Genomic DNA, 23394 nt, shown 5'->3' on the forward strand with positions numbered 1-23394 from the left:
TCTGGGCTCTCAATTCTGTTTCATTGGTTTATGTGTCTCTTTTTCTGCCAGTAGCATACGTTTTCATTATGAGCTTTGTAGTATTGCTTGAAACCAAAGAATATGATGCCTCTAGCTTTGTTCTCTTTCAGGATTGCTTTGGCTATTTGGAGTTTGTGTTTCCATATGCGTTCTAGGATTTTTTTTCTATTCTGTGAAGAATGCAATTGGAATTTTGATAGGGATTGTGTTGAATCTATAGATGGCTTTGGGTATATGGACATTTAACAATATTAGTTCTTCCAAACCATAAGCATGGTATATCTTTCCATATATTTGTGTCATATTCAACTTGTTTTTTAAAAAATTATTAATGTTTATTTATTATTGACAGGCAGAGCGTGAACAGGGGAGGGGCAGAGAGAGAGGGAGACACAGAATTGGAAGCAGGCTTCAGGCTCTGAGCTGTCAGTACAGAGCCTGATGTGGGGCTCTAACTGACAAACCACAAGATCATGACCTGAGCCGAAGTCGTCCACTTAACCCACTGAGCTACCCGGGCGCCCCACATTTTCATTTTATTTCATCAATGTCATCTAGTCCTCAATCTGTAGGTCTTTTACTTCCTTGGTTAAATTTGTTCCTAAGTATTTTATTGTTTTTGATGCTATTATGAATGAGTTTGTTTTCTATATTTCTTTTTCATATATTTTGTTGTTAATGTCTAGAAATGCAGCTGATTTTTATATATTAATTTTGTATCTTGCAATTTTACTGATTTCATTGATTAACTCTAACAGGTTTTTTTGTGGAGTCTTTGGGATTTTCTATATATAAGATCATGTCATTTGCAGCAGAGACAATTATACTTCTTTCTTTCTGATTTAGATGCCTTTTTTTCCTCTTTCTTGCTCAACTGCTATAGCTAGAACTTTCAGTACTGTGTTGAATAGGATTGGTGGGAAGAATGGTCAACATTGTCTTGTTCCTGATCTTCAAGGAAAAGCTTTCAACCTTTAACCATCAAGTATTATGTTAGCTGTGGGCTTGTCATATATGGTCTTTAATATGTTGAGTTATAGTCATTCTCTACCCAATTTTTTGATAGTTTTTTTTAATCATGAAAGGATGTTGAATTTTGTGAAATGCTTTTTCTGCATCTATTGATATAATCATATGATTTTTATCCCTAATTCTATTAATGTGATGTCACATTTTTTGATTTGTGTATGTTGAACCATCTTTGCATCCCAGAAATAAATCCCATTTATCATGGTCCTTTTAATGTGCTATTGAATTTTATTTGCTAATATTTTGTTGAGATTTTTGAATTTATATTCATCAGGAATATTGGCCTATAGTGGTCTTTTTTTGTAGTGTCCTTGTCTGGCTTTGGTATCAGGGTAATGCTGGTATTGTAAAAATTAGTTTGGAAGGTTCTATACTCTTCAGATTTTTAGTAGAGTTTGAAAATGATTGGTAGTAATTTTTCTTTAAATGTTCATAGAATTCACTAGGGATACCATCTGATCATGGGCTTTTATTTGTTGGGAGATTTTTGATTACTGATTCAGTCTGCTTTCTCATTGGTCTGTTTACATTTTCTGTTTCTTCATGATTCAGTCGTGTGTGGTACATTGTATGTACCTAGAGATTTATCCATTTCTGCTAGATTATGCAATTTATAGGTGTATAATTGTGCAGAGTAGTGTCTTACGACCCATTGTATTTCTGTGGTATCCTTTATATTATCTCCTCTTTTGCTTCTGATTTTATTTGGGTTTTCTCTCTTTTTTTAGTTTAGCTAAAGGTTTCCCAATTTTGTTTATCTTTTCAAAATAACCAGCTATTAGTTTTGGTGATTTTTTTTTTTTTGCTTTGTTTTTGGTCTCTATTTCCTTCATTTCTGCTATGGTCTTTATTATTTCTTTCCTTCTTATAACTTTTGTCTTAGTTTATTTTTCTTTTTCTAGTTCCTTAAGGTATAAATTTACATTGAGGTTTTTCCTGTTTCTTGAGGTAGGCCTGTATCACTATGAACTTCCCTCTGAGAACTGCTTCTGTTGCATGCCATAAGTTTTGGTATGTTGTGTTTCCATTTTCATTTGTCTCAAGATACTGTTTTGATTTCCCCGTTGATTTAATCTTTGACCCATTCAGAGGCCTTATTCTCTTCCTTATATCCTTTATTTTTTGTATTTAAATATCCTGCATTTAAACATTTAACATATTTAAGTCAGTATCATTTAAAAAAGTATAATCCTACTGATGTCCCCTCTAGCTACCTTATCTTTTTTACAGTCTTCATGGCTATACTTTCCATTTACTTCTCAACTAACTGGCTTTGCTTTTAGCACTTTATAAAAATTATTTTACCAAGCCAGTCTCCCAAATGTTAGTTCAATGTATATTTTCTAGATCTTACCACTCTCTCTTTTTAAATGTTCTCTTCAGCTGGCTTCCTTGACACTGCATTCTCCTGGTTTTCTTCTCACTTCTCTATCATTACTTTTCCATATCTCTTGAGGATCTTCTTCCACAGTTTGTTTCTTATATGTTTTCTTCTATATTCTGTTTTAAGCTTTCTTTACGTCTCATTCTGTAAATTTTCTTTCCTAGGCAGTCCCACTTACTCTTCCATGTAGAGCATACCTTCCTTCTGCATGTACAAGCATTCATTGGACATCAATTGAGACACCTCAAACATAAACACAACATCATCTGTTCCCTAGACCTTCTTTTTCCATTTCGCTGAATGGTGTCATTAACTTCCTAGTTGCCCAAGCCAGAAATGTCAACATTATTCTGAGGTCTTGAGCTTTTCTTTATCCTCCTTCCATCCCTGTATACAGTCTTGCAGTTCTTAGAATATGCAGTATCTTTGAAGAAATTATTTCCTTTGCCTAGAACATTCCCTTGGTTAATGCCTACTTCTATAGGGAGATAGTAGAATGTGATAGACAAGAAGTTAACCTTTGAGGTCAGAATACCTGGATTCATATTGCTTTGCTACTTCTAAGTCACTTTGTGTGGAAAATGTTCCCTGACAGTTCCACTCATCTCTCCCCCCTGCCAAAAAAAATTCTATACTCTATTCAGTGTCTCTATATTATGTTATTTTTTAAATGTTTATTTATTTTGAGAGATAGAGGGTGTGTGAGCAGGGGAGTGGCAGACAGAGAGGGAGACACAGAATCTTAAGCAGGCTTCAGGCTCTGAGCTGTCAGCACAGAGCCCAACATGGGGCTTAAACCTACAAACTGTGAGATCATGACCTGAGCTGAAGTTGGACACTTAACTGACTGAGCCACCCAGGCACCCCTGTATTATGTTCCTAAGACATTTTTTTTTTGCTACCCTTATTATTGTACTTATTCCTCTGTATTATAATTGCTTGTTTCCTTTCCTATTTTTCTCATTATACTATAAATGAAAGTAACTTTTGAACCATAATATTATGAATACGCAGCCCAGCACGTGGCATGTTAATTTATTAATTCAACACCTATTTACTGAGCACACTTATCTACATAGACCAAGGTGCAAGGTTGACAACAATGAGCAAGAAAGACTAGTTTGCAGCTCTTATCAGGATTAATTTCTAAAGGAGGAAGCAACCAATAGATAGAAATGAACTAATTAAAATTGTGCTAAGTGTTAGAGAAGAATTCATGGAAAGAGCGAAGGAGGATTGTTCTAGGTAGAGGGGAGATCAAGTACAATGGTTTTGAGGTGGAATGGTGTTTGGAAAGGGGGCATTCAATGAATGAATAAACTGAAGGTGGGAAAACTAAGAACCAGAGAAGTGACTTGTCCACCATGATTGACAAGTAATGGAACCTAGATCCCCTGAGTCCAGTGTGATGCTCTTTCCAGAGAGTCACACTGCCTCAACATTTAGCAAAAACGGACAAGCTTAGCAAAAGCATGTATGATTACTGAAAAGAAAGTGAAATGCAAAACTTGCCAGAGTTCAGATTTTTAAAAAGAAAATTGTCATTTGAGGAAAGAATTGATGTCAGTAATAAAGAAATTAAAGCATATAAAATGCTGCTCTTGAATTCTGACTTAGGTAAGTACACAATGGAATTTGAGAGAATTTTAAATAAAGTAAAGAAACTTAATTAAACATTTATTCCTTACATATTGTGTGGCAGGCACTGTGGTGTGTGACTAGGACATGGTCACTGCACTGATTATTTACATTTTTCATGGAAGAGATTAAATAGTTTGATAATTTAAAATTAATAGCTAATGGTAATTGATTTTACAGATTTTAAATCTATATGTGAATGTATTATTAAAAATCATTTGGTCTAGTACAAGTGCTGAGAAAATTGTCAGTCTTCATTAACAGGTGGTGAGATATGAAAAAAAAAATCTTTGGGTTTTTGGTCTTTGTAAAAAGTTATCTTTTTAATTTATCAAGTGGTTATACTTTTCCTTATTATGTAATTCATATTTATATCGTATCAGATAATTGACATAGGGGAGAGTATATCTATTCCAGATGAATTTACTGAGCAAGAGAAGCATTCTGGAGATTGGTGGAGGCGTTTGGTGGCAGCGGGTATAGCCGGGGCAGTTGCAAGGACATGCACGGCACCTTTTGACCGCTTGAAAGTCATGATGCAGGTAGATTGCACACTTTACCCCTTAAGCATTAACATAACTTGAAAAACCCTCCTTAATTTTCAAAAGGAAATATTTTGACACATTTCATCCTATTTCCCATTAAAGTTTTACTTTTTCTGAAAATGTAAATTTTCTTATTTCAATATTAAAAGATTTCTTAATTTTCTTACAGATGCTTGTGTGCTATTTGAATTAGTTTTTATTGGAAATAATAATAGAACACTCTGTTAGAGGTTTTTTTTCTCCCCAGAAATATAACTAAATCTACCAAAGAAGTGATAAGACACCACTAGTCTTATTTATTGGTTATCTTTAGACTCTAGCACCTACATAATAACACGGTTGTATTCTACTAATGAAGTGTTAAGCATATTTCTAAAAACTGGAAAATAAGTTACTTAAAGTTTACTAGTGGCTGATACTTCACTAGAGGTAATGTCAAATTATTTTTATTTTACCGAGTAAGGATTGTCAATGATAGTTTTAAAATAGTGCATAGTTTAGTCTGTTAACTATCATAATTCAAATTTAATATTTGCAGAATACTTTCTTTGCAAGGATATAAAAATTTATAATTCACAGTCTAGTGAGTTTAAATTTGTAATTAAACTTACATACTGGATGTTGTTTTGTCTTTTGTTTTTTTGGTAACATTGGTGACATTTGGTAATGGATTATGAATAGTGTTTTTTGGTTGATGGCTGATCTTGTTAACTCTTAGAAAATCTTATTTCTGACAGACTCAGATGTACACGTTGGGAGCTCTCAGAGGGGATAGCTCCCATCTCCTGACAATCTATTCTTGCTATTTTCCTTTGGCTTCCTTCCTTCTCTTGCCAAATGCTTACCATATTCTATGGCCTCTTCCTTATTTTTCTTAGTATGCTATCTCTTCAGAGCCATCATTTGTGTTGCAGGACACGTGGAACAATGAGATACTAAATCTTGGGCACTTGGGTCCTGGGTTTCATGCCTTCTTTGTTCAGGGGCTTTCTGACAACATGTTGGGGGACATTCATCTTCTACAGAGAGAATGAAAAGTTTGCAGATCCTGGTACCTCTTATGGGTGCTAGGTGATGAGGCACAGTAGTAGCAGCCTAGGAATATCCTTCTCCCATTTTTTTACAATAACCAAGTTGAGAACACTCAGATCTATATCCACAATGCAACCCTGAACATATTTGTACTTTCTTTCTCCAGCTCTTCTGCATCTATAGCAGGAATGCCTCTTACTAAGTAGCAGTATATATGAATAATTTATATACTGTTTTTTGTTCTTGTAATGAACAGGATAATGTGAGCATGTTTTCATGTTATTTCAGATATTCTTCAAATATTTCAAATATTTGTGTATTCTTCAAATACAGGTTTTAATGACTGTATTATTTCAATGGATATGTCCTATTATTTTTGTTTTTTTTTCTATTCTTGGACATGTAGGTGGTTTTAAAATTATTTTAAAATTGTAATTCATAATAGTTCATAATGATTAACATCATTGTTTATGAATATTTTTATCATATTTAGGATTATTTATTTAGAAATAGTTCCTAGAAATTAAGTAATGATTTGAAGCTGTGTGGGTGCACATGCTTAGTGTTAAATTCTTTTCCAGACTTCTTCCCATAGGAGGTGAGAATACCCATTTCACCCTGCTCTCCCATTATTATTCTCTTATATCATAGCCAGGAGGGTATTTTACTGTTTTAGTTTTCACTCTCTTAAAAATAACATTTTTCTTATTATAAAATAAAACATTAGGAAAATGGGAAAATAAAGAAAAGTATAAAGGGGGACATTAAAATGACCTGTAATCCTTGTGTATTAGTTTTCCAGGGATGCTGTAACAAAATATCACATACTGACTGGCTTACACAACCAAATTTTATTGTCTCACAGTTTTGGAGGCTAGAAATCTGAGATCAAGGTGTTGGCACCTTCTGAGGGCACTGAGGAAAGGATCTGTTCCAGGCCTTTCTCCTTGGCTTGGAGATGACTGTCTTTTCTCTGTGTCTCTTCACATTATCTTCCCTCTCTACATATTTCTGTGTCCAAATTTCCTCATTTTATAAGGATACTAATCATATTAGATTTTAGAGCCCACTTTAAGACCTTACTTTAATTTGATTATCTGTATAAAGACCCTGTCTTCAAATAAGGTCACATTCTGAGGTAATGGGCATTAGGACTTCAACATATAAATTTCCTACAATACCTTGCTACCCAGAAGTATCCACTTTTGAAAGTTTGACATATTCTTATCCATTCCTTTTTCAGTGCATATTTCAGTGTACTTTTTAATAATCTTGTGATATATTAACAGCAACACATTTTGTGTGTGTAAAAATTTTCTGGTAAGTCATTCCTGTTTTTTTTAAGTTGTTCTTTTCTTTGATATATGAGATTAAAGTATGTATTTGGTAAAACAAAAGAATTAATATATCAATTTTATATGTCTCCAAACAAAAATGAAAATGGTGTTGAATATCATAGATATTGATATTGATATTTATGTATGATTATTTTATTAGCAATAAAAATATCATTGTCATATTACCAACAAAATAAATTAAAAAATAAATTTCCTGTTCATTTCTAGGTTCATAGTTTAAAGTCAAGGAGACTGAGATTGATTGGTGGGTTTGAGCAGATGGTAAAAGAAGGAGGAATTCATTCTCTTTGGCGGGGGAATGGTGTAAATGTTTTTAAAATTGCACCTGAGACAACACTCAAGATTGGGGCCTATGAACAGGTAAAATGTTACTTCTTGTGGAATTTTATGATAAAGATCAGGTTTTAAATTTAATTAAAAAATTTAGACTTTCATGAGAGAGAAAACTGGCATGTGCACAAGCAGTAGATATCATTGTGTAAATGATACCTTGAAGATATTGTGGGTGTGGTTCTGGATCACTGCAATAAAGGGAGTCAAATAGGTTTTTGGTTTCCCAGTGCATATGAAAGTTATGTGGTCTATTTAGTGTGCAATAGCATTGTATCTAAAACAAAAATCAAAAAAAACAAAAAAACCAACTATGTATTTACTCTAAGTAAAAGTACTTTATAAGCATCATCTGAAATTTTAGTGAGTTCTAATCTTTTTGCAAATGGAAGGTCTTGCTTTCATGGGTATGGTTGCTAACTGATTAGGGTGGTGGATGCTGAAGGTTGGGGTGGCTGTGGCAATTTCTTGAAATAAGACATCAATGAAGTTTGCCCCATTGATGAACTCTTCTTTTCATGAACATTTTCTATGTAGCATGTGATGCTGTTTATTAGCATTTTACCCACAGTAGAACTTTTTTCGAAATTAGAGTCAATCCTGTCAAACTTGCCACTGCTTTATCAACTAACTTTATGTAATAGTCTAAATCCTTTGTTGTCATTTTAACAGACTTCACAGCATCTTCACCAGGAGTAGAGTCCATCGCAAGGAAACACTTTTTTTTGTTCTTCTATCAGAAGAAACTTTATCTGTGAAAGTTTTATAATAAAATTACAGCAGTTCAGTCCCATCTTCAGGCTCCACTTCTGATTCTAGTTTTCTTGCTGTTTCCATCACATCTGCAGTTACTTCCTGCACTGAAGTCTGGAGCCCCTTCTTCCAAACTCCTATTAATTGATTAATTGATATTTTGACCTCTTCCCATGAATCATGAAAATTCTTAATGACATCTAGAAAGGTGAATCCTTTCCCGAAGGTTTTCTGTTTACTTTCTGTAGATCTGTCAGAGGAATCTATGGCAGCTATAGTCCCCTGCTGTCAACACTGAGACAGTCATCTTTGGGTCTTTCAACAAGGACTCCCTTCTTCTCTTAGAAACATAGTCTACTGGTAGGTTCTCCAGGCATGATAAAATTCATTGTAATATTTCTACCTTCCCGAGTCTGCTGACCCCTTCCTCAACAATCTGTCAAGACTTTAACATCTCTATCTCATTTGCTGCCAGCTGTAGTTGTGTCCAAACTTTAAAGAGCAGTCCCAGTAGCATATTCCAACCGGCTTTAGGAGTCCTGTGTCGTGAGAGAGTGTTCCACATCAGTAAAGTCTTCTCTATCCAGCCTCTCATATCCCCCCGGTCAGTACTCTTGTGATCCACTCTCACACCGTTCCCTTGGTTCCTTCCAGCCCATAGTAGCCAGGTCCTTGGGCTGTCTGAGGACTGACCCTATATAAGTTATTGGTTGAGAGTCAGTAAGAGGCAGTCATAGGTGGGACAGATTGTGGGAAAAGCAAACATCCTCTTGTTAGGTATCTGCCTTTTTGAGGCCTTTACATTGCCTCTGGGCAAAGAGAAGCTTCTTTGCTCTAGAATTAGGAAGGAGGCAACTTTTTGCCAAATTGGAGGGTGCTAGAGACTACGTTTTCTAGGCATATACATCCAAATGTCCCCATCCCATGTGTCAGGGTCTTACTCCTCCCCAGCGAGGGTCTTCACTTTACCATAGGAGACCTTTTGAGACTCTACATGGTTTCCTTAGTAACTGTTACCTTTACATTTATATCCTGGGCCTGATTTGTAGTTATCCATGAGACTCTCTTTAAATGCTTATATGAAGGCCTTACGGTGTTCATAATATGATTTAAGGTGATAATCAGCTGATCTAACCTTGACATTATCTTCCTTCAAAGTATCTAAGACATGGGGTGCCTGGGTGGCTCAGACGATTAAGCATCTGACTTCAGCTCAGGTCATGATCTCATGGTTTGTGGGTTTGAGCCCTGTATCAGGCTCTGTGCTGGATTCTGTGTTGCCCTCTCTCTCTGCCCCTCTCACACTTGCACTCTGTCTCTCTCTGTCTCTCTCTCAAAAATAAATAATTTAAAAAAAAAGGATCTAAGACATGATGAATCACTAAACTCTACACCTGAAAATAATACCACACTATATGTTAGCTAACTTGAATTTAAATAAAATCTTGGAAGGAAAAAGAAAATAAGAAAAAACAAACACCCCAAAAAACAAAGTTTCTAAGACAGTGAATTAGAGCCAGCCACTTCTACAATCTTGTAATTTTCCCCGTGCTGTTCAAGTATTAGGGCAACTGCATAATATAATGCTTTGCTGCCTATGAATATCTCATCCCAACCCACCATGACTATGAATCTTAGTAATTGTGATGCCATAGCTTACCATAGATTATCATCATCCCATTTACCAACCAAGATCCCATAATTGTCCAGTAACTGGTGAGTGGTCCACTCTCTACGTCTACTTTCTAGGACCACTTTTCAAAGAACCAGCTTTTGATTTTATTGATTTTCTCTATTGATTTCCTATTTTCAATTTCATTGTTTTCTGTTCTAATTCTTATTACATATTTTCTTCTGCTTACTTTGGATTTAATTTTCTCTTTTTCTAGTTTTCTAAGGTGGAAACTTAGATTATTGATTTTTAGGTCTTTGTTCTTTTTTAATATATGTATTCAATGCTATAAATTTCCCTCTAGTACTGCTTCCGACTCCTTTTGATAAATTGTGTTTTTATTTTCATTTGGTTCAAAATACTTTAAAATTCCTCCTGAGGTTTCCTTTTCGGCTTGTATGTTATTTAGAAGTGTGTTTTTAAATCTCCACATATTTTGGTAAATTTGGTAGATATTTTAAAAATAATTTTTCTGTTACTGATTTCTAACTTTATTCCACTGTGGTCTCAGAGAAGCCATTGTATGCTTTCCATTCTTTAAAATTTTTGTTTTTAATGTTTATTTAGTTTTGAGAGAGAGAGACAGAGAGAGACCTCAGGTGGGAGAGGGAGACATAGAATCCGAAGCAGGCTCCAAGCTCTGAGCTGTCAGCACAGAGACCCATGGGGGCTTGAACTCAGAAGCTGTGAGATCATGACCTAAGCCGAAGTTGGACGTTTAACCAGATGCTTAACCAACTGAGCTATCCAGGCATCCCCATTCTTTTAAATTTGTTAAGGTGTGTGTAATGGCCCAGAATGTGGTCTTTATTGGTGAATGTTCCATGTGAGCTTGAGAAGAATGTGTACTCTGCTATTCTTGGATGAAACAATCTGGATGTCAGTTATATACAGTTGATTGATGGTGGTGTTGAGTTCAGTTATGTCATTACTGATTTTTTTTTTTTTTTTGCAGGATCTTCCCATTTCTAATAAGGGATATTGAAATCTCCAGCTGTGATAGTGTATTCATCTACTACTCTTTGCACTTCAATCAGTTTTGGCCTCATGTAGTTTGATGCTCTGTTGTAAGGCACATACGTGTTAAAGATTGTTTTGTCTTCTTAGATAATTAACCCCTTTATTATTATGTAATGCCCTTCTTTATCCCTGGTAACTTTCCTTGGTCTGAAGTTTGGTCTGTCTGAAATTAATATAGTTACCCCGCTTTCTTTTGGTTGGTGTCAGCATGGTATATTTTTCTCCTTTCACATTTAATTTGTATGTGTCTTTATATTTAAAGTGGATTTCTTATAGATAACATATAGTTGGGTCTTGTTTTTTTGATCTATTCTGACAATTTCTGGCTTTCAATTGGTGCATAGGGCCACTTTTGAAGTAATACCAACTGTTTTAATTTGGGTTCCCCCTCTCCCCCCAAACAGAGTCTGGGTACAGCTAGCTTATTTGTGAAGAAGCAGGGACAGTGAGACATGGAAGGAAGAAAAGCCAATATAAGGGTACATAAATGAGGTTTCAGCTATAGGAAATAGGGGCTTGATTCTGAGGGAACTTCTAGGAAGTATACAGAATGGTTCTCAGAATTATCTGCCTGAAAGAAGAGAGCTGAGCTATTTATCTGCCAGTTTATATCCCATATTATGTGAGGATTGCTCTTATGACTTTAACTTCCCCAGACTTCTGGGCTGGACAGTCTCCTACAGCTTCAGAGAAGGCCCTGAGGCAGCAAAACAGAGAGATGAAAGGCTTTTGTTTTTGATGGTGTTCTGTCAGTGAAGTGAGTCTGTGAGTCTGTACAGAACTGTCCAAATGTGATGCAGAGCTCTGGAAGTGTCTGCCATGGCCAGGTGTCTGCCTGCTTACATTTGGGGGCCTGAGAATTGCTTTAGAGATCAATGGAACATAGGGTCTTGTAGGCTTTGCTTATGGGTTTTCTAGCATACAATTGTTTCAGAAGTTTCTTAGACTTCTTCTCTGTTTGTTTCCAGTCAATACCACATAGCATAACCACATCCAAAAATCTCTTCTCTGATATTTTATTTTCTAGCTCCTGTGCTTAGTCATTCCCCTTCTGTCTCATTTTTATAGTAGCCTATGTTGATGTGAACTGAAACAATAAACTGAAATCAAATGACAGAGCCCCTAATATGATTTTTTTCAGATAGGCAAGTGCTTTAGGACAATCTTATTTCCTTCTGTTGGGGTACAGAAGCAGGTGGCCTTTCCAACTTGGAAACCCACCATTCTTGAATACAAAGCCAGGCTAAGAAAACTCCCTTAGCAGAGCTCCATTCCCTCCCATTTCTGCTTGCAAACTGGCTTTGGAGAGCAGAAAAGCAGAGAGATACATTACCTCATATCTTATAGATTGTGCCAAAAGCAGCAAGGAACATACAACACTGACCAATATTCTGAGATTTTACAATCAGTTTTCCTAGAACTTCAGGCTCAAAAAGCACACCGTCTGCCTTCCACATTATCACAGCAGACGCTTTATCAAACATTTCCACAAAGCATTAGAAAGATCATCATCTGCTTAGACTGTAGTATCTGTGTCCTAACAATAAAGCCAGTGCCACATATTTTAGGTTTTAGTTATGGTAGTACCCTACATCTAGTAACCAATTTCCATTCTTGTTGGGGTTCATTCTAAGCTGTTTTAACAAACAGATTCCAAAACACAACAACTTAAATGAGATAGAGGCAAGTGGTCCATGGCTAACAGCACATCTCTGCCATCTTCAATGCCTGGCTTCAGAGGTTGCTTCCATCTTTGCCATTCCTGAGGTGGAGGAAAGAGTTGTCCAGGACAGACAACTTGAAGAAGATGTCAGAATTTGCACACTCAGCTTCTCCTCATATCTCTTTGGCTAAAATTAGCCACTTAGCCACACAACCTAATTGCAAGAAAGAAGAGGGAAATGTAGTTGGCAACTGAGTCAACTGTGCTACTAAAAGGAAGAAGAGGGTGGTGGGTGCTAGGTGCTGGGAACATGTAGCAGTCTCTGCCTTCACTGAATCAATCACACTTTCTTTCTTTTTTTTTTTTTTTTATGAAATTTATTGACAAATTGGTTTCCATACAACACCCAGTGCTCATCCCAAAAGGTGCCCTCCTCAATACCCATCACCCACCCTCTCCTCCCTCCCACCCCCCAACAACCCTCAGTTTGTTCTCAGTTTTTAACAGTCTCTTATGCTTTGGCTCTCTCCCATTCTAACCTCTTTTTTTTTTTTTTCCTTCCCCTCCCCCATGGGTTCCTGTTAAGTTTCTCAGGATCCACATAAGAGTGAAACCATATGGTATCTGTCTTTCTCTGTATGGCTTATTTCACTTAACATCACACTCTCCAGTTCCATCCATGTTGCTACAAAAGACCATATTTCATTTTTTCTCATTGCCACGTAATATTCCATTGTGTATATAAACCACAATTTCTTTATCCATTCATCAGTTGATGGACATTTAGGCTCTTTCCATAATTTGGCTATTGTTGAGAGTGCTGCTATGAACATTGGGGTACAAGTGGCCCTATGCATCAGTGCTCCTGTATCCCTTGGATAAATTCCTAGCAGTGCTATTGCTGGGTCATAGGGTAGGTCTATTTTTAATTTTCTGAGGAACCTCCACACTGCTTTCCATAGCGGCTGCACCACTTTGCATTCCCACCAACAGTGCAAGAGGGTTCCCGTTTCTCCACATCCTTTCCAGCATCTATAGTCTCCTGATTTGTTCATTTTGGCCACTCTGACTGGCGTGAGGTGATACCTGAGTGTGGTTTTGATTTGTATTTCCCTGATAAGGAGCGACGCTGAACATCTTTTCATGTGTCTGTTGGCCATCCGGATGTCTTCTTTAGAGAAGTGTCTATTCATGTTTTCTGCCCATTTCTTCACTGGGTTATTTGTTTTTCGGGTGTGGAGTTTGGTGAGCTCTTTATAGATTTTGGATACTAGCCCTTTGTCCGATATGTCATTTGCGAATATCTTTTCCCATTCCGTTGGTTGCCTTTTAGTTTTGTTGGTTGTTTCCTTTGCTGTGCAGAAGCTTTTTATCTTCATAAGGTCCCAGTAATTCACTTTTGCTTTTAATTCCCTTGACTTTGGGGACGTGTCGAGTAAGAGATTGCTATGGCTGAGGTCAGAGAGGTCTTTTCCTGCTTTCTCCTCTAAGGTTTTGATGGTTTCCTGTCTCACATTTAGGTCCTTTATCCATTTTGAGTTTATTTTTGTGAATGGTGTGAGAAAGTGGTCTAGTTTCAACCTTCTGCATGTTGCTGTCCAGTTCTCCCAGCACCATTTGTTAAAGAGGCTGTCTTTTTTCCATTGGATGTTCTTTCCTGCTTTGTCAAAGATGAGTTGGCCATACGTTTGTGGGTCTAGTTCTGGGGTTTCTATTATATTCCATTGGTCTATGTGTCTGTTTTTGTGCCATCAATCACACTTTCTGATGGGAGTTACTGATTTGAGAACCAGAGTTAGTTGAATTATATTGATGATAGACCTCTAGGAAAAGCAAACAGGAAGACATCTTACCTAACAGGTGACAAGATAATCAGTTTGCTAAGGCTGTCTTGGATCCTAAATGAGTTTAGTTTCAGTCTCCATGAAATTTGACTTACTTTACTTCCTGCGAAGCCTGACCTTTACGCTATTGTTTTCCTTATTTCCACATGTGTTATTGCAATAACCTCCCTGCTGTTTAAGCTAACCAGAGTAAACCATTGTTCTTGTAACAAAAGGAGCCTCTCATGTTAAGTTACTATTCTTGATTATCCAGTAACCAAGCAATATTAAGTACCTTGCATATCTAAGACATGGGGCTAAAAAGAGGTAACAGATGCAATTTCTGTCCCTTTTTGTCATTTGCATGCCCTTTATGAAATAGTACATTCATTAATATGCTTACGTGATTTAATATTGCTAACTCATTCTGTGGGGAAGAAAAAGGAAAAAGGAGGCCAAATAGAGAAGTCTTACTTATTAGACAACTAATTGCGTAAAAATTAAAATCAAGTGTTTCTCTAGATGCTAATGTTAGGTGTCTGGAATACTTTCTCAAATAATTTTATATTACTAATTAACATTATAAACTTAGAAACAATATATGGAGATACATATATATATATATATATATATATATGTATATATTCCATTTCAGTAATATTATATATTTCAATGCTTTTATTTACACAGTATAAAAAATGGCTTAGTTTTGATGGTGCTAAAATAGGAATTACTGAGAGATTTGTATCTGGCTCATTGGCTGGTGCAACTGCCCAGACCTGTATTTACCCCATGGAGGTATGTATTATTATAAAACTGTAAGTAAAGTAATGTTTTCAGTGCAAATTATAACTTTTTAAAGTAAATGAATCCCAGATCAGGATTTTGTACAATAAACAGCTTTCTAGCTACAGGATTTAAATCTCACACTAGTGAGTGTTAGTTGGACCTAGTAAATGTTTTCTTTTGTTTATTTAGGATCAAGGTAGTGTTGTAGACCTATCAAGAAGATACATACATGTATCAAGAAGAAAAAAAATTCATTGATTGCTTGCTTGATTGATAGAATCACTGAATCATTAATCATGTCAAATTTGTGTTGCATAGTCACTAAGTTTAAGGCATTTTTCTAGATCCAGAGATAAGCCAGATAGGCATTTTGGTCAGTCTATAAGAGGAGATAAAAATGTGCATCAATAATCATGATTTGGTCATTTGGTCAGTCTAGAAGAGGAGATAAAAATGTACATCAATAACAATGATCCATAATAGAAAATTTGAATTCTAGAAGAGAGATCAATATGGAGTACCATGGAAATTTAGCAGGGGGAGAAATGATTTCCAGTTAGTGATTTCATGAAAGACATAAATAGAATATGTGAGTTTGGCTTAAATTTTGGACATTTAGAGATAATGGGGAAGAGCATTTTAGGTGGAAATAATGACTTAAAGGAATGGAGGCAAAGGAGCAGATTTTTAGGTTTGGACTGGACACTGGATAATACCATGGATAATGGGTTGGAGGCAGATCAGAAAGGCTCTTGAATGCAATGTAAGAAATATAATTTTAATTTCTTAAAAAATAAGAAGCCATTAAAGACTTTGGAAGCTGAAATATAATCTTGGTAAAGTTTTCTAGAGTGAGGGAGACGTGAGATGACGATAAACAAGAGACTGCCATCATTTGGGGAGTGATGGTAAAGACTTGGAGTATGACATTGACTGGAGGAAACTGAGTCCTTTTAGAGTTGTCACAAGAACTGACAGCGCGAGATGTGGCAGGAAGGAGAGAGGGAAAGGAAGAAGGTGAAGCTCTGTCCGGGTTCTGTACTTAAGTGTTTAGGACAGTTACATCTGAGTTACACCTCTAATGGAGTTTGAGAGTGGTAGAAGTGGCCCAGGTGGTGAGAGATGATGAGTTCAGGTTTCCACATATTTGAGTTTTTGTTGGACAACCAGGTTATGATTTTCAGCAGGCAGTTGCAAATGTGATACCGAGACTTGAGAGATTTCAAGTCTTGATATGTCATCTGCAAAGAAGTGCTAGTTAAAACCATGAGATTACTTAGAAAAAAGTAGTGTGTGGTGCTTTTTTCTTTTCTTTACTTTTCTTTTCTTTACTTTTTTTTACACTGAGAAGAAAACTTTGGAGAAGACCTTAATTTAGGGAGTGAGTGGGGAAAAAACCTACCAGTGAAGCAGACAGAAAAGATTTACTTGGGTAAGAAAGGAGTGAGTTCACTGCCCTGGAGAGGGCAGAGAGTTTTAAGAATGGGATTATCCAAAGTGTGCCTCCTGCAGAGAACTTCTTCAAGCAAAGCCTTCCAACTCATGGCTCAGAGGCAGCTCCAACAAGATAACACGATTTGCCCAATCAAGAAAAAGTTTATGGTGTTTTTCGTCTTGGCTGTTTTGGAGAGCCATTTCTCTAAGTATATATGGAGCTCCCTTACATTAAATTAATGGAATTTAAGAGAACAGGAGTGTTCTATAAGGAGAACCGCATAGGAATGTTGATCACAGACAGACTACTGAAGCCTACTATTGCCCCCATAGCTCCTGTTATGTTATTACTTTATGGGCACAAAATGAGCCTATCATATCTAATAATTATAGTTAATACACTTCACTGTTACAAGAGTTCTTAGAGTATGTATTTTAAATATACACAAAAAAATTTTTTTTCCATATTGGTTCTTCACTTTAACATGACCATTTACTTTTGTTAAACTTGGAATTTGTCTACAGTTGCTTTATTTTGAAGCAATAATGTTACCTCAAATGAGTGTTTTAGAATATGTTACCTTACAGCACATTAAAGAAGTTTGGACAGATGTTATCCATCAAAACCACAGTGATTAATTGTATTTTCCTATTTAAATGATTTTTAAAAACTCTGTACTGTGTCAACTGTTTATAATTAAAAGTCAGCTAGAGAGGGAGTGGCTGGGTTGCTCAGTCCATTAAGCATCTGACTCTATTTCAGGTTTGGTCATGATCTCATGGTTTGTGGTCTCATGGTTTGTGAGGTTTCTGAGCAGATGGTATGGATAGCATGGAACCTACTTGGGATTCTCTCTCACTCTCCCTCTCTCTGCCCTTCCTGCCTCTCTTAAGTAAATAAATAAATATTTAAAAAAATAGCCAGGGCACCTGGGTGGCTCATTTGGTTAAACATCCAACTCTTGGTTTTTGCTCAGGTCATGATCTCATGACTCATGAGTTCAAACCCTGTATGGGGCTCTGTGCAGATAAGCACAGAGCCTGCTTGGGATTCTGTCTCCCTGTCTTTCTGCACCTCCCCCACTTATGCACTCTCTCTGTCTCTCTGTATCAAAAATAAATAAACATTAAAAAAATAGTCAATTAGGGAGAGGTTAAAATCATTATTTAAAATTGCTTTCTTTTTGTATTTCTATGATAGTAAAAATTGTAATATAATACAGTTTACTGAATTTCTAGATGAGTTGAGTGAATATAATATATTTTTATAATATTATTCACATTTAGGTTCTAAAGACCAGAATGATTCTTGGTGAAACTGGACAGTATTCTGGGATTATTGATTGTGGCAAGAAGTTTCTGAAACAAGAAGGTGTTAGAACCTTTTTCAAAGGTTATATTCCTAACTTTCTAGGTATTCTACCTTATGCAGGCATAGATTTGGCTGTTTATGAGGTGAATTTATTCTCATTACTATGACATTATGTGTTAGATTTGAAAATTTGGTATAATAATAGTCTTCATTCTAAAAATCAGCTTATAAATGACTTCACATGGAATAGCTTCTGATAGAAATTTGGTTGAATTGAATGCTTTTATTTGGCTTGATTTTCATTTTATATATTAGTTGTCTTGTATTCTAATAATAATTTTTGTTTGGTATTTCTTTGTTAATTTGGTTTCAGTGATAATAATTATAGACCTAAATGCTGATAAAATATTGGTTCTCAACTCTAGATGCATATCAGAATCACCTCTTTAAAAAATAAGATTCTTGGGCTACATCTAAGATCTTCTGGTTTAACTATTCTGGGGGGAGGCCTAGGGTTTAGGTTTGTTACTCTCTAGAAGAATCTGATGTACAGTTAAAATTGAGAAAGCTGAGATGTTACTGTGCCATTATGAAAATGAGAATCGAGGGAAGGAGTAATAGGGGGCTCCAGTGGGGGCAGCAGCGGGGGCAGACAGCTTGGAGACAGGCCAAATATCCTAATAGTGTAGTGCTTACTGATCAGGTAGGGTTCCAGGTTATTCCCCTTCCAACCAGTCATTTCATTTTTATGACCATACATGTGTTTTAGATAGACTCTCTTAACAATAGATACCATTTGGTCATAAGAACCAGGTGAGAGTAAGTGACTAGCAGAACTTCAGTTCATTCTCAGTACAGGAAGGACAGCTCTGTAGCCACGGGCCCAGTGGTATTTTTGGCAGGTGGTACCACCATCATACAAAAGATAGCCAATTTTGTTTAGCAATTTAAAAAATGTACATACCTTTTATAGAAGCTTAAAGTATTGAATACGATAGCATGTATTTCTTTTCTTCTTTGTTGTCTTGCGTCTTATTAAAATGCCTTTATTGCTCCTGTTTATGTTGGGCTCCCTCCATTCTTTTATTTTTATAGTTCAATATCTTTTGCTTTTTTGCCAGATTGACATTGCATATTTCTCTTTTTATTGTTGCATGACTAATAAATGCACTGAGTAAAGACATTTTGAAATGTATTTTTGTCAGAAGCATCAAATTATACATTTCATAATAGTTGCCTCAGTATAATGGTAAAGCTGTATCCTTTAATAAATGAACAGTTCTAAAAGCACTTAGTGATATTTAAAACCCACTGTTTTTAGGGGCACCTGTGTGGTTCAGTCAGTTGAGCGTCCGACTTCAGCTCAGGTCATGATCTCACAGCTTGTGAGTTCAAGCCCTGCGTCAGCCTCTGTGCTGACAGCTCAGAGCCTGGAGCCTGCTTCAGATTCTGTGCCTTCCTCTCTCTCTGCCCCAACCCACTCACATTCTGTCTCCGTCTCTCTCAAAAATAAATAAACATTAAAAAAAAATAAAGTAAAACCCACCATTTTTAAATAACTTTTCTAGCCACTTTTATTCAAGGAAAAGCAAATTTGGAAAAAAGGATCTTTCTTAAAAGTTCAGAAAATGTGGTTTTGTTAGCCTAGAGTGGATTATGCAGTCTTCTCTACATTATTCTGTTAATCCCTCTGAGAATCTTCAGAATTTTGCTTGGGTCTTTGAATATCATTACAAACCAAAGCAATTAGACAAAACAAAACAAACAAAAGCAAAATAAGCAAGACACATGCAGAGAGACACAGAACATAGGAAAACTCAAACTGAGGTTGTGTGAATACATTTATTTGAAAACATCAGTATGCCCTGTCCATGATAGGACAGTAGGGATAGCCTCCTCTATACAAGGAGTAGGAACGATCTTTTGTAAAGACTTTGGAAAGAACAGTTACTAAAACCAAGTGATTAAGGTTGCCTCTCATTTATCAGCATTGTGACTTGATAACTTAGTTTCTCTGAATTAGTTCTTCATTTATACAATTTATAAAATGGAGATGACAGTATTGACTTGTCAAGTTTCTGAAGGGTTTAAGTGAAAATGCTCAGTGTAATTCTCACATCAAGAAGCCACTCAAGGGGCTGGGTGGCTCCGTTGTTTAAGCGTCTAACTCTTGATTTCAGCTCAGGTCATGACCTTATGTTTTGTGAGTTTTACCCCTGCATGGGACTCTGTGCTGATAGTTTGGAGCCTGCTTGGGATTCTCTCTCTCTCCCTCTCTTTCTTCCCCTCTCACACATGATCTCTCTCTTTCTCAAAATAAATAAATGAACTTAAACATTATAGAAGAGAAGCTACCCAGTATGTTTATTGAAATTGAGCAAGCAGCACACTTTTTTCTACTTAGTCTTGCATAATGGTTAAAAGATATTTACTACTCTCTTCTCTGTCAGCTTTTGAAGAATTATTGGCTAGAACATTATGCAACAAATTCTGTATACCCTGGGATAATAATTTTGCTGGGATGTAGTACACTGTCTCACACTTGTGGTCAGATAGCCAGCTTCCCTCTGAACCTTGTCAGAACTCGCATGCAGGCTCAAGGTGAGTTTTTTTTTTTTTTTAATGGAGTAATAAGTTAAAAAGTGATTTAAGATAACTTTAATGAGGTAATAATAAAAACTAAGTTAAAAACAGTTTTAAAAGATGAGGTTGTTTTAAATGAGTAGAAATTAATGATTTCAAAAGCAGAAAAACTGAAGAATTGATAAATCAAAAGCAGACTCTTAAGGCACATGTCTTGAATTTATTCTTTTATTGTAGAGACTTTGTCAATTTTAGATTTTTTTTATTCTCCAAAGTTCTGTTTGGGACTTCCCACATTTCTTTTAGTTACCGATGATCTCCTTAAGGAGTTTATAATTAGGAAGTACCATGCCTAACAATAGAAAACATTTTTTTCTTCAAATTAAGTCAACAGTTACTCAATGCAAACATGCAATTTTCCCCTAGTTCTGCTATCATTGTTTTATTCTGCATCAGGAACTTAATACATTTGTGGAATTGCATTTACATTATAATCCCCTTAGCAAGGAGAGATTGGGTGGAAGGGAGGTTGTCTGGTTTTTTCCTCTCAAGTGAAATGTTAGCAATTTAGATTTTAAGAAAATACCTTTATCACTTTACAAAAAGGAAAAGAAACCTTATCTAATTCTATTTTTATATTCCTCAGTAAATTATTTAAGGAATCATGTGGCAAGTGATATTCTTTTACATTTGTTTTCTCTTCTTGTTGGTAAGATTTTCAGATTTAATTTAGATTGCAATCCAGGTGGGCAGTCTCTCTATCCATCCAATCACCCATCCATTGCCCTATCAAACTGTGTCATACCCAATTCCAAATGCTTTGTTGAGGTCCCTTATGAAAGACATTCAAGTGCTGCCCAAAAGAACTTTCTGCAGTGATAGAAATATTTTATCTCTGTGTTGTCCAGTATGAAAGCCACTAGTCAGGCACTTGAAATATTGCTAATGCAACTAAGAAACTGGATTTTTAGTTTTAATTAATTTTAATTAATTTAAGTTTAAATAGACACAGGTTTCTGGGGTCTACTGTACTGGATAGCACAAGACTATTCTAGAGGTAGGGAGAGAGTTATATTTTAGCTTGTGTAAATTCTAGAGTAATTTTAGCTTCTGTAAATTCTCATTAATCATTGGACTATCTTAATGTATAAAGACTAAATATTGAATTACACTGATTTTTTTTCAATTTATAGCACTGGAGGAAAAAGGAACAACTTCTATGATTCATTTCATTCAAGAGATACATAACAATGAAGGAAAAAAGGGATTTTTCAGGGGTCTCACCCCAAACATCATAAAGGTGCTTCCTGCAGTAATCATCAGCTGTACAGCTTATGAAAAAGTGACACAACATATGGGATTAATTTAAAAGTGAAATGTCAAATTATTGTCATAACCAAAATCACTTAATTGTAAGATAATACCTGGGTGGTAAGGAGAAATCTGTCCTTTTCTAAAAGGAAAGACATACCAAATAATTGTTAAAACATTTTTTTTATTATAAAATCTATGAATTAAATAATCATTTTGGTAAAGTTCTTTAATAATTTAAAATCCTCAATATCCACAGAAATCTATTCGTGTTTTCTACTACTCTCGATTGAATCCTAACTTTAAACTTGTTTTTATTGGGTTTGGGTATACATACCATGGTATTTGGTTTTAACATTTATATGTTTATATGTTCTACATTTGGTAGAAGCTTGTGTTAACCTTTTTCTATTTAAGCAATTGTTTGCAAATCTGAGCTTGAGAATATTTTATACACTTTAACAAAAATCACTGCATTTAGGGGGCGCCTGGGTGGCGCAGTCAGTTAAGCGTCCGACTTCAGCCAGGTCACGATCTCGCGGTCCGTGAGTTCGAGCCCCGCGTCAGGCTCTGGGCTGATGGCTCAGAGCCTGGAGCCTGTTTCCGATTCTGTGTCTCCCTCTCTCTCTGCCCCTCCCCCGTTCATGCTCTGTCTCTCTCTGTCCCAAAAATAAATAAATGTTGCAAAAAAAAATTAAAAAAAAAATCACTGCATTTAGAATTAATGTTGCAGCAAATGATCATGGTTTATTTCTCTTTTTTAAGCCAAAATGGAACATTGGTTTCCTAATTCCTTCATAGTTCCTTCTATCAGATGGTAGATGGAATAATAATAGCACAACAACATATTTCTGATTTCTCCAGCTATTTTATTTGTAAATACAAACACTCTTCGTTCATTTTTATTCTTGATATTTTCAGCTGTTATAAGGAGGTCAGTATTGAGAACCGGTTGGCATTGGACAAATTTTCTTTTTGCCTTCTGGTTGAAAAACATTTGAGAGGAAGAATTTTAAAGATTAAATCCATTATTTCATACTTGTTGAAGCAATTCTTATTTTAGCTTATGAGTTGATCGAGTCAACCCTGGAAAATCCTGAATACTTCTCCTTGCTTTTATGGAACAACAAATCCTGTTCCCTGCTGAAACTGAATGAGAGTGTGGCAAGACAATGGCAAGGGGCCGGTTGGCCACAACAAGCTTCGAATGAAGAACTGCCTCACTAGACTGACTGATCCAGGCTTGGAGACCTGGTCTTGCTGATTCCAAAATTTGACTTTATTAATTTCATCAAGGTGATCAGTTCCTTGGTGATAGATTAATTAAAATTACTCACGAGATCTAGAGGTATCACAATGCAAAAGTATTAGTGTGTAGTGGACTTTATACTTTCCACTGACCAGAATACTTTCATCCCTTCTCCTGGGCACAGTCTCCTGGTATCGGGATACCTGGGAAACCAAATAAATCATGAGAAGATTGATGTAGAATGAGAACAAAGAGAGGACTGTTTTACTCAGACCTATCCCAGTTAAGGTGGGAAGAGGTAGGAGCTTGTGAACAAGGAAGAGTGGTTGAGGAGTGGGAGAGAGGAGAGGATTGTGAAACTTTAGCTAAACTAAAACCACAGATCACCAGAGGGGAGGAAGGCAAATCTCATCTGAAGTCCAGGAGGGTGTGTGAACAGCAAGTAATG

The 23394-nt window shown here is 36.0% G+C and overlaps 1 protein-coding gene across 1 annotated transcript; it reads left to right on the plus strand.

Annotated features, from left to right (window-relative positions):
- The first annotated feature begins 946 nt into the window (after positions 1 to 946).
- LOC125171697 (calcium-binding mitochondrial carrier protein SCaMC-1-like) lies at positions 947 to 21760 on the plus strand. Its single transcript, XM_047868856.1, has 7 exons — positions 947 to 1006; positions 4456 to 4614; positions 7215 to 7367; positions 14959 to 15066; positions 17779 to 17946; positions 20254 to 20404; positions 21580 to 21760. The coding sequence occupies exons 1-7, from the start codon at positions 947 to 949 to the stop codon at positions 21753 to 21755; spliced, it is 975 nt and encodes a 324-aa protein (XP_047724812.1). The 3' UTR covers positions 21756 to 21760.
- Positions 21761 to 23394: the final 1634 nt, after the last annotated feature.

This window comes from Prionailurus viverrinus, chromosome C1 (genome assembly GCF_022837055.1).
Source record: "Prionailurus viverrinus isolate Anna chromosome C1, UM_Priviv_1.0, whole genome shotgun sequence".
Classification (NCBI taxonomy): Eukaryota; Metazoa; Chordata; class Mammalia; order Carnivora; family Felidae; genus Prionailurus; species Prionailurus viverrinus.

What these genes read in the sequence shown, in the direction of transcription:
- LOC125171697 (XM_047868856.1), top strand. Translation starts at nt 947, where the DNA reads ATGGTCAACATTGTCTTGTTCCTGATCTTCAAGGAAAAGCTTTCAACC. An exon ending in TTTCAACCTTTAACCATCAA is followed by an intron (nt 1,007 to 4,455) that starts GTATTATGTTAG and finishes ATATCGTATCAG; the next exon opens with ATAATTGACATAGGGGAGAG. An exon ending in GCTTGAAAGTCATGATGCAG is followed by an intron (nt 4,615 to 7,214) that starts GTAGATTGCACA and finishes GTTCATTTCTAG; the next exon opens with GTTCATAGTTTAAAGTCAAG.